Genomic DNA, 12,169 nt, shown 5'->3' on the forward strand with positions numbered 1-12,169 from the left:
AAGGGTAAATGCTACATGCTAGAAGGAGAGCCTGTGAAGTAGAGACATCACAGCCTATCTGATGTGTGCTGCAGACTGTGGTGTTAGACAGAATGGTTTAACCAGGTTATTTCCGGCAGCTCAGATTGAATATACTTTCCTTTATGTCTGGCACTGTGTTTTTGTTTTTTTTCCTCCTCAAACAATGTCCATTAAAAAAAAATAGAATTTCCAGGGGAATTGGTTCATAAAGACATCCTTTTTTCAAAGGCGGAAATTGCTTAATTTGATTCAAAATCATTTTTGATTGTTGGTTGAATTGCTTCAGTTGATGATACTTTGGAACCGCAGTTAAGATTTTTTAAGCCTTTCTGTAGCTGCTGGCAAAGTCCACTCTTCTCCTTTCTTTTCTTGCCTTCTGTTGATCTTATTAAAAATACACTGTCTGGTTATTTAAAACACTAAACAGAGGGGGCATAAGCAATTGTAACTTAGCTTTCATGTTTTATTTAGATGTATCAGACAAAAGTTTAAGATGCAGAGAGTGAAAGAGAATGGTATTTATAAGGCTCTATGTTAATCATGGAATTCAAGAGAAATGATAATACTTTGCAGCTGCCTAGAGACTTTGATCCAAACATCTCAAAGCATTTTGTAGATTGAACAAAACTACTTTGTTGTGCTAATTTTCCCGTTTTACAGGTTGGGAAAACTGAGGCAGCCTTGTTCAAGAACTCTCAGTGATTTAGTGTCAGGGTGAGAATTAGAAGCTTTGATTCCAGCCTGCTAGTCTCCTGCTGTTAGGGCCTGATCCAAAGCCTGTTGATGTCAATGGAAAAAGTCCCTCGTCAGTGAACTTTGTATTTTAATTACTAGGCCTGTTTGTTACTCTGTGTTTCTTATTGTCTTTTCTTGGCTTGGTACAGCATATAGTTTGTAAAGGGGCTGTCCTTTTTCTGTTGCTGAGTACAAAAGAGCAGAGTTTGAAATTACATTCAGTAACTCTGAAAATCTTTTGTTTCTTGTTCCTGTTTATTTTCTCTGTTCCCCACAGCTATCACTATGCCATCATGTCTCTAGAATCTAGAATGGAATGTCATCTTGTGAGAGTCACTGACATGCAGATAAACCAGTAAATAGACTGATCAATGATAGGGGTGGGAGAAGTGCTGGAAAAGCAGTGGAGCAAATTTCTCTTCACAAACTGCAAAATAATAAACTCTGTATCTACAATTTTGGGACATGAGGTTTATAATCACTTTCCAAACATTTTTAAGAAATCTGGACAGATAATAAAAATAATAATAATAATGTTTAGCTTTTATACAGCACCTTTCATGTATACCACCTCTTCAAGCTCTTTACAAAGGAAGACAGGATTATTATCCACCTTTTACAGATGGAGAAACTGAAACACATGAAGATGAAATGACTTGTCCAGATTCACCCAGCAGGCCAGGTCTCCTGAGTCCCAATCCAGTGCTCCAAGATGGAAGTGCAGCATATCATTATGCACATTTTAGTAAGGATTAGAATGTAAGATTTGGGAAAGTATAATTTTTTTATAGCACCAGAAATGCACATGGAGCTTTATAAACAATTTTGAAAGACAGGACTTTGCCACAAGGAGAATACACTGTAAGTGCAATCTTAGCTGACAAATAAAATTTATTTGGTCTCTTTTGGAGTGGATTTATAGCTGTTTTATTTCATTACTCTCTGTTAGATTGACCTATGACCAAAATTCCTCAATTTTTCCTTTGATGTGTTGGTTCTGTTCAATTTGATCACTTTATCTCAATGTACACTTAAAGCAATACAAGATTCACTGTTAAATCAATGAACACAATGGAGAATTGAATTGATGGAACAATTATGATTATTTATTTAGCTTATTAAACACCAAGGAAGGCTAGATACTTTAATGTCTACAATGAAGAATAAATTATTATTTATTCTAAACTTTTGATGAGGAAAATTGCCGTTATGTTTACTTTTTAAAAAAATTTCCTTAAATACCAGTGACTTCCCATTGAGCCTCAAAATTTTAAATACAACCAGTAAAGAAGTCAATGGATCAAATTCAGTAAATCTGAAGTCACTGAAATAAAGGCCCATAAGGAAAATGTGTCAATTTTAAAGGTCTTTCTTAACTGAAGACCATTTTGTGATGGAGCCAAAGGTTAATAAAATCAGTAGTGAATGTAGCAATTTTACAGATAAGCTATTCACAACAAGTGTAGTTACTTGAATAAAAAGCTAATTCAGTTCTAAAATGCCACATGCAGTAGCAGTGAATAGCTGCTTTTAGGTGCTTTCTGGAGGAGGATAAAATACAGAATCACAGCACTCTTCTCTTCCAGTGTCCCTGGCTGCCTGTAAATTGCTGTGAATGGGACTGTGGGCTGACAGACTCTATTAAGACAAACTGTCTTTCTCATCGGAGAGATAAAATAAATCAGGTGTTTAGTCAAATTAAAATACTTCAGATGGAGCAGGCCCTGGGGAGCACTGATCCACCTGACAAATCTTAGCGAAACTCAAGACAGATGTGTTTTGGGGATAAGGAAAGCTCCATGGAAAAAATGCAGCACTGTCTTTGGAGTTAGAGAATAGATACAGTTCAGAGCAGAGACAGAAAGCTTCGTGTGTAATATATAGTAGTTTATGAAAGCAGGCATATTAACTGTATGTTGATATCTTTTATATGAAGTTTTTTGTTTTATCTGTCTTCATGGCAAATGTATTGTACAGATAGCTATATACATATATTAGTCAGCAGAAGAGTTTATTTACTGCTAATGATTTTAGGGATCTTGTAGCTTGCTGCAGTAAGTGGATATGAAACAGAAGATGATGTACACAGCTACTGATGACCTCTGTTGGCCCAGCTAGATCAGCTCAATCTGGTCTGCATTCTTAGCAAGTTGTTTTTTATTAGTATTTAAACTGAAAAATAATGGATAGGATTTTCCACTCCAAAATTAAATTATGCCATTAACCCCCACTCCCCCTCAACATTCAGGTATCTTTTATTCTTTCTTGCCACAAGTAGCGTTCAACTAGGTTGTGGCACAGTTTCATAGGCTTCTCGTTATTTTCAAGGAGCATGCTTTAGGGTCATCAGTCCTATCCCATTTGTGGACATGAGTTGTGTGAGACTGAATAAGGATTAATAATTGGTGGTGGGGGGTCAATAATATAATAGGATTAATTATTTTAGATGTGGTTTTCTTCTAAAACAATTCCCACTGCTGTTTTCTGAATGGGAAATTGTAACTTCAGTGTGCAACTGTATGGAATTAAAATAATGGGAAAGGAGATATCTTAGATGCTTGTGTTCTATCATACCTACATCAAGCATTCCAGCTAAGTACCACAGAACAGTCAAATGTCAAAGCTTTAGCAAGCATTTTGTGTGCTGGTTTTATAACCATATTATGACATAAATACAAAGCATGCAGAATAATATGGAAACAAAGTGGAATTGTAATGCCTGCCTTGGGTATGTAAAATATTTTATGACACTAAAATCAAGGCTCAGAATTTCAATTCAGAAGCTGCTTGACAGATGTGGAAGTCTCAAGCTATGGTTTCCCCAGATGTCAGTGAATGGGTCTGAATATCATCTTAGTCAGCAGGTTGCTCCCAAATGTCTTTCTGGATTAAGTAGAGGAGTAGATCAGTGGTGGCTATGGAGGTAAGTAGGTTTCCCCGTGGCAGTGCTGAGTGTATTTTTCAGGTGGCTGTCTATTAATTGAAACTTAACTGGGGGTAATTTTTTCAAAAGCACCTAAATCACTTTGAAGCCACAGTGTAAAATTTTCAAAAGTGACTTAGTCACAAAAGAGTTGGTTAGGTCACTCATCTGAGTTCAAATCTTTGCTGTAGAGGTTTAAATCCTGTGTCTGGAACAGGGACTTGAGCCCCAGGACTTCCATCTACCAGGCAGGTACTCTAGCCAGTGCGGTATAATGGAGTGGATGACATGTCTTCCTCAGTTTTTTGAATGCCAGTGGTGCCTCAATTCCCTTGTGAATCTAGCCTGAAAATCATAACATTTCATATTGGAACTGTCAGAGTGAACTGTTTTGACATTTCTGACCCTCTCCCCTATTTTTTATTGAAATCACACAAACTTCCAAAATGTTTTGGTCAATCTGAATCTGCATTTTTTAGCAAAAAAACAAAGTTTTGGTTGAAAAATTTTGTCCAGCTTTATTTAGGAGCCTAAATTCCTCTGATTGTCAGTGAAACTTAGGCTCCTGTGTGCCTACATCACATTTGAAAATAGTATTTAGCCTTCCAACTCACTTAGACACTTTAAATATTTTTACCCAGATTCTCTTTTGGGGCGTTGATGCACTATTTTAAATTGCACACGAGCCCTCTGGAGTTTCACAAGAAATTGGATTAAAGAATAGAATGCCCTTCAGATTTTTTTCTTTTAAATATAAATATTAATTGAAATTAAGAAATGCACTTCCAAACAGTTACCTTTTTACCCTGAAGTTTTGGGCTGCTGAGCAAGAATGATTAAATCCAGGCAGTAACTGTGTTCTCTCTCCAGCCAAATAAACAGATGTAGGCCACATTTTTGGAACACTTTAAATGAAAATCGTATTACATTTTCATCCTATCTTTTGAAAAATCCTTACCATACTATTTCCACAATAGTATTTCAGAATATTTCTTCCAAAGCAATTTTCTTAATATTTACAAGAGAAAACATAAAACATGCAGTAAATACAGATTGAAGATTTCTGAAATCCTTTCACTAATCTTGGCCTCTTCAGGTTTTTATCCTGTGCTCATCAGTGTGGCAGCTGAGCACTGTTGGTGACCAGTTTTGAATGTAAAACCCTCCACACGTTTAAAAATAATATGAATCCAAAAATAATGTAGTATAAGTAATTGAGTCTCTGGGAGTCTCAAACCTGCTGCATAGAATCCTGTTTGTTTCCCCATCCTTGGAGAAGAAGCAGCTACTGAAACCTGGCAGCCTCTTCTTGCCTGGAAGACTTCCATCCTCCTCTAGGGAGGAAGGTGGAGACAGAACTCTGGTGCCAGCTTTTCCATTGCTTACTTGACCCACTTCCCCACAACTCTCTTCTCCTTCCTCAAAAAGTCTTAAGGCTCCTCCTTACCTGAAGCTGTCTTCTGTGAGTCAGTGGGAGGGAGGGATCGCCTTACCTCCCCATCTGACTTCATATGTCTTTGGGGCATCCAGCAGGTTCATATGGATCTTTAGCTGGTTGGCCTGCTCCCCACCTCTTGTTTATTCTGTGAGCCTGGCAAGACTCACTTCCTCCAAATCCAGTTGGAGCTTTCTTCCCGGGAGAAAGTAGTTGTTCTGCTTCCCGATGTCTCTTCGCTGTATTGTGCTCTCACTGTACTTGTCCATTATAGTACTCTGGATCTGAGATGCTCACATGGGAAAGGTTTCAGAGTAGCAGCCGTGTTAGTCTGTATTCGCAAAAAGAAAAGGAGTACTTGTGGCACCTTAGAGACTAACAAATTTATTAGAGCATAAGCTTTCGTGAGCTACAGCTCACTTCATCGGATGCATTTGGTGGAAAAAACAGAGGGGATTTTTTCCACCAAATGCATCCGATGAAGTGAGCTGTAGCTCACGAAAGCTTATGCTCTAATAAATTTGTTAGTCTCTAAGGTGCCACAAGTACTCCTTTTCTTTTCACATGGGAAAGAAACCTGTGTGATTCAAGTACAGTAAGTTGAGATTATTATTTGTGCCAAAGTAAAATATTTATATTTAGCATATTTTTTGGCTTGATTTGCAAAAGGATGGTGAACTCTTTACGAGGAGAATCATACAGTTTACCCATAAACAGACTGCTAAGCACCATTAGTGCAAAGAATAAATGTACCGTAGTGTCATGTTAATTAAACACTCTACAGAGTAAACTTTGAAAGTTAAATGAGAATTTTTTAAAGTATTTTCTCAGGTTGAACCATTTCTTAATGGCTACAAGTGTAGCTCGCCTTGTATACTTGTTCCATAACAAAGGTTTACCTTTGCCATGATTTCTCAATGACAGTAAATGATCCACATGCTGTACCATTCCTACAGCATGCTATATATGGATGGAAATCTTCTTAAATAAATGACCAACAAACCATTAAACTGCTGCCCTTATAATACAGAATCTTGTTGCTTATTTTGTTTTTTTTTTCAGAATGTACAACTGAGGGGAAATTATGTTAATAAAATGTGAATTTGGTAGTACACGAAGTAGTCATTACATTGGGAAGGTTTAGATGGAAGGGAAAGAGAGATTTGATATCGCAGAGTACATCATTAATTACTCTTGTCAGAAAAAAGAAATAGTTGCTCTCAATTGCTCTTCTGCTTCACAATTCTTGTAACATCCCCTACTGCTTGGAACATAGCAAGGCTGCATGCTGGGAATTTCTAGTAAAATATATGTTCAAGCTGCCACGTGGAAAAACACTTTGGTACTTAACTCAATTTCTTTGTGAATATTGTTCAATAACTGTGGCCTACATGATATTCACAATGTATCTTTCCTCCTCATTTAGGTACGCCAGAAAGCCTGGCAGAAAAAGAGCGACAGCTCTCTACCATGATCACCCAGCTGATCAGTTTACGGGAGCAGCTCCTGGCTGCCCATGATGAACAGAAAAAGCTGGCAGCCTCACAAATTGAAAAACAACGGCAGCAAATGGACCTTGCTCGCCAACAGCAAGAACAGGTGAGGCTCCAAGAAAAAAATCTGTGAAAATGTTTCTTGTAGAACATTAAAACTCATAATAAACATTGTTCTGCTTGGTATTTCCTTTCATCAATTTTATTAAAAGAAATTATATTCCTTTGTAACCAATAGAAATAATGAATTGTTTTTTTATTTTCATAAAGGGAAAAATATTATAGGAGACTGAGAAAAAGTAGTGTTTGGAATTTCAAAGCATTTCTTTCCTACAGTTAATCTCAGTAGATACATTGTTTGACTTCTTGCTACTCATGTGATGAAGGGTAGCAAGTTACCAGTGAAATCATAATTTTTTAATTCATTCTCTCTCTCTCTCTCTCTCTCACAACTAAACAATCAAAGGAAAAAAGTACATAATTGAGAGACCAGAATATCTACAGAGTAAAGAAGGCAAATAATATTTTTAAGAAACACAGTTGTTCAAAAGAGCTGTCCTTGTCTTGTTGTATAAAAATCTAACAATGATCCCATATACTAATCCCCTGGGCATTAGATCAGACCGATCCAAATTAATATGCAGTTTTTAGGAATCTGACATTATTACTAGAATTATCTTTTCAGTTAAATGTATTTTATAGGTTATACAGCGCAATATATGCTCTGTTGATTTTAATGAGTTGTGACGTCTGGTATTTTATGTGCTTGAATATTTGCCCGCATGTAGGAATATGGACTCATCCCTTAATGGAAAATAACATAAAGGAACACTGTAAAAAATCAGAAGTTAGAATGTCATTTAGCCATCCAGAGATGACACAGTAATTAACTATTGACACTTGTGAATAAGCTAGCACAAATTAATCTTGACACATTTGCAGACGAGTGATATCTTACAGTGAACACTTTGTAATTATATTTCAAAATGAAAATTAAATGACACTTAAAACTAGGTTGTCATGCTCAATGAAGCGAGCATGTAGCTCAACCAATTGGCAAATAACATGCAGAATTTGAGCCACATGGTGCTTATGTATCATACTTCACTGTGTCTAGCCTATACATCTAGCCTATGTTAGGATAATTGCACTGTGGTGTTTTCTATGCATTTTCTATTACAGCAGTATGCCATTTAGGAGGAACCATCAATATTAGATGCATAGTGGTGTTTTGTTGGTTTCCATCAGGAAATGAATATTCAAATGCTAAAAGAAAAGGAGTACTTGTGGCACCTTAGAGACTAACAAATTTAGAAAAGTACTCCTTTTCTTTTTGCGGATACAGACTAACATGGCTGCTACTCTGAAACCATTCAAATGCTACTGTATTGTACTTAGAGATGCAGCGATCTGTACACCAGCAATCTGAACTCTATCAAATTAGACCCTCCACATGAAGAAGCTAAACAAAGCCCTCAACACTGCCCTGACTAACTTAGGATGCAGAGTAACGGCCAGATTGCCAGCAGTTCAGAATGGTTCAAAATATAGGATCTAGTAGCTGTGGAATCTATGTAACAGTCAGAAAGCAATCACTGTGTACAATTTTCATTCTGAATCTGATTTGGGTGGTGGGGTGGACATTTGCTTGAGCTAATTTGAGTACCACTGTGAATTGAATCTTGAAAAGTCCACTTGCGAATATGCATCAAGTAAGATGTAATACAACTTTAAGGTGAAATGGCATCATGCATACATTATTAATTAAAATAACATTACTTAACCATTCATATGGATGTGTGAACTGTCTCAGTAAAGAGGATCAGCTGCAATTGCCCCTCTAAGCATAGGTGGTACTGGTGATCAAAATTAGAACAATAACCAGGCACTCTGAGATCCCGGCAGCTGTCCCTATATTACAGGGATGGCCAAACTTACTGACCCTCTGAGCTGCATACAACAAACTTCAGAAGTTCAAGAGCCAAGGTGTGCCTGCCAGGGCTCAGGGCTTCAGTCCTGCAGTGGGGCCGGGGAAGGGGGGGGCGGTCTCATGGCTTCAGCCCCCTGAAGTTGGCAGGGGGGGCTTGGGGCTTCAGCCCTGCTCCTGCTGAAGCCCCAAGACCTCCTCCCTGCTGGCACAGGTGCTGGAACTAGGGGTGCTGGGGAGCTGCCACACCCCCTGGCTTGAAGTGGTTTTTGTTATACACAGGGTTACAGTTTTGTTCAATGGCTCTCAGCACCCCCACTATAAAAATTGTTCCAGAATCCCTGCCTGCTGGGCAGAAGCTCTTAACCCCATCACCCCGCCACAGGGCAGAAACCCCAAGCTCCCCCAAACAGCCTGATCGGCGGAGAATGGGGGGGAAAGCAGGGGGAGCTCAGAGTACCACACTTTAACTGTAAAAGAGTCACATGCAGCTCATGAGCCATGGTTTGGCCACCCCAGCTATGTTATCTAGTCACACACCGTCCCCATCTCCAGCAGGCCTTGCTAGCTGATGCAGGACCCTGTTTGAGTTAGTTGCATAAGTAGCAGGAGCCGGCCTGATTCTTCATTCCTCACTCACTAAACTCCCATTGACTTCACAGGAAGTTTAGCCTAGGAGATCATGACCATAAAGACAGTTTGAGCCCATTTGTAGGCAACTCTTTGGCAGTCCCTGAAAGTGGGTTTGGTTCTGCTCCTGTGCTAACTATTCTGTCTCTTATCCTGCAGGAATTGGTGGACATCAACTTCCTATTTGAGGGTGTAATTGGGACTTATGTGGTGCATAAATCTTGTACTCATCCCCTGCACAGGGATGATTTTTTCGTGTAGCAATGAAATAAATGCATATTTTTTCAGATCCTGCAATTTTAAAAGAAAAAGAAACCTAAAACTGATCATTTTGTGCTGTACTATTGCCTTCTCCTAACGTGCATAAAGATACCGCATTTTTGTTTGCATATTATGCAACTGATCTGTATACTTTGCACTAAAGTTAGTTGAAAATGCAATCATGTTTCAAAATCACCCTTGCAGCATTTACAGTATTTTCTTTATCAAAATATTATCTCTACTGTCTATTTTCTTAGCTTTCACAACATTGAAACCTACACACATGTAAAATCATGTAATATATTGGGGAAGAAGGAAAGAGTGCAAGAGAGAGTGAGAGAGCCCCAAGACCTCCTCCCTGCTGACCCTCAGGAATGGGAGGATGGTGTCCTAGTAGAAAGGAAAGTCAGCAGGATTGCTGAGGCTGGGTTTCCAGGCAACACCGATTCAGTCCCTAATCAGATCTTCTGAGCAGTTATTCCTCCAAGACAGCAGTCCCAGTAGCTCACCCAGCTCCTCCTGGCTTCCCCCCAGCGGCAGTATGGGAAGTTAATGGTGATCTACACTACCTGCTGCACAGATTTCTGCTCAAAAATATGTCTTGGCTGAGAGGCTCAGGCCATCTCCTGCTCTAAGAGCTCTTGGGAGAGCTTCCTCTCATTCTGTACAAGCCTCTCTGCACTCTGTCCCATTGCTATATGAACTTGCTTCTCTCAACCCATATAAAGGAAAAGGAGCCTCAGACCCCTAACCTCTCACATTCACTTGCCCAGCTGATAAAAGGAGAATAATAATAATCACATATTTCACAGATTTCTTCTGAGAATTAATTATTTAGCCCCAGATTCTGCCACTTTTACACATTGAGTAGCACCTTTTTCACTGAGCAGTTCCACTTAAGGCAGTGGGACCTACTAGGGAGTAAGATACCACTCCAAGTGAATAAGACTGACACTTATATGTTGTATTTTGAAGCACTCTATATAGCCCCAGTTCAACAAAGCAATAAAGTATGTCCTTAACCTTAAGCACCATAGATAGGGATGGAATCACACACCTGCATAAGTTTAAGGACATGCTTATATGCTTTGCTGAATTGGGGCCTAAGTGTTTAGTATTAGTACATAAGTTTTACTTGATAGTTACGCTCTGATGTTACATTTAAGTTTGAAATGATTCTATTATTTATACAGGTACCTCAAAAAATATCATTCACTAATCTTCCTCCTGGTGTTTTGGTAACTCTTAACCAATGATGCTCAATCAAAAAAAAACGGTTTGAAATGATCATGAAGAATAACTCAGAGGTTGTTTTCACTCAATAAGACGGAAGTTTGGACATTACTATTTTAATTTAATGAAAAATTTATTTCTAATAGATTGCAAGACAACAACAGCAACTTTTGCAACAGCAGCACAAAATCAATCTACTGCAGCAGCAAATTCAGGTCAGTGTGTTTTATTGCTCTCTTCTGATTATGCTTAAATTCCATTTACAGAGAGGGAAGGATTTAAGATGAAACAACCACATGCTTTACGCATAAACCCCTACAAAGAGGGTCTCTGTGTCTTTGAAAATAATTGTCAACAATATTTTGATGGAAACTGCTTTTGGTTAATAAGCAGGTTTTTTGAAAGTTGTGAATTATTCTTAAATCTGCCATTTAACTCTAGAATCTGAAATCATTTTGATTTACACACCATGAAGGAGAAGCAGAGATTCAGTTATTGTTTATAGATTACTTTATTGTACAAAGAGAGAATTGGCTTTATAAGGAGAAGATTATTATGGTAAACGGTCCATAGAAAACGTCTGAAACTTCATTAACCAAAGCAAACAGCTATAGAGCAGAAAGATAGCCTTTGAAATGCCAGCATTCCCCAAACCTGTTGTGACACATAACTAGGTACCCAGGCTCTGATATCTTGCCTAATATCCAAATGCGTGCTGGTGCACCATGACCCGCCATACCTTTTGGTGCACTCCACAGGCAACCTTGAAGCTGTGCCTAACCCGTAGTCTCTTGCTTGATCACGTACACGTAGACTCTCAAGTGTCTATACAGTCAAACTTTATTTGCAGGTGTGTTTGATGTATGGATTTTCTCACTATGTCATCCTCCCCACTTCGCCTTTCTCCCTTGACCTATTCTTCTATTTAAATTTGCCATCCTGGCTGTTGACAAGCTATTGTGTGGCTGGTCACCTGCTGTATTGTTGGTTATGTTGTGTAGCCAGATGCACCAGTGAGAGCCACCCGCCTCTGTCCCTACTATCCAGCAGTCTCTGTAGGCAGAAATTGCACTTATTCCTTTCCTCATCCTCATCCTTATCCCAATATGACAGGTTTCAGAGTAGCAGCCATGTTAGTCTGTATTCGCAAAAGAAAAGGAGTACTTGTGGCACCTTAGAGACTAACAAATTTATTTGAGCATAAGCTTTCGTGAGCTACAGCTCACTTCATCCGATGAAGTGAGCTGTAGCTCATGAAAGCTTATGCTCAAATAAATTTGTTAGTCTCTAAGGTGCCACAAGTACTCCTTTTCTTCTTACCCCAATATGTTTGCATATCCCTTTACAAATATCACAGTGTTATTTTGTTTAGGCATTAATTGGTTTAATTAACATTTGGAAAGTACACTGACCCTGGGATGAAAGGCACAATAGAAGTGCAGAACATTGTCCTCATTGTTTTCTTGGCTGAATGTAGTTTTGAAAAGAAGACTGTGTATCACTATCTTAGT

General features: G+C 38.6%; 1 protein-coding gene across 32 annotated transcripts in view; it reads left to right on the plus strand.

The window, feature by feature from the left end:
• SOX6 (SRY-box transcription factor 6) overlaps nucleotides 1-12,169 on the plus strand; it is a 450,079-nt gene that overhangs the window by 270,739 nt on the left and 167,171 nt on the right. For all 32 annotated transcript variants that reach the window (XM_043516939.1, XM_043516934.1, XM_043516913.1 and 29 more), the window contains 2 exons: nucleotides 6,541-6,713; nucleotides 10,805-10,873. In XM_043516939.1, the coding sequence (XP_043372874.1) occupies nucleotides 6,541-6,713; nucleotides 10,805-10,873 (242 nt within the window). The remainder of the gene's footprint in view (nucleotides 1-6,540; nucleotides 6,714-10,804; nucleotides 10,874-12,169) is intronic.

The sequence above is a fragment of the Dermochelys coriacea genome, chromosome 6, assembly GCF_009764565.3.
Source record: "Dermochelys coriacea isolate rDerCor1 chromosome 6, rDerCor1.pri.v4, whole genome shotgun sequence".
Lineage (NCBI taxonomy): Eukaryota > Metazoa > Chordata > Testudines > Dermochelyidae > Dermochelys > Dermochelys coriacea.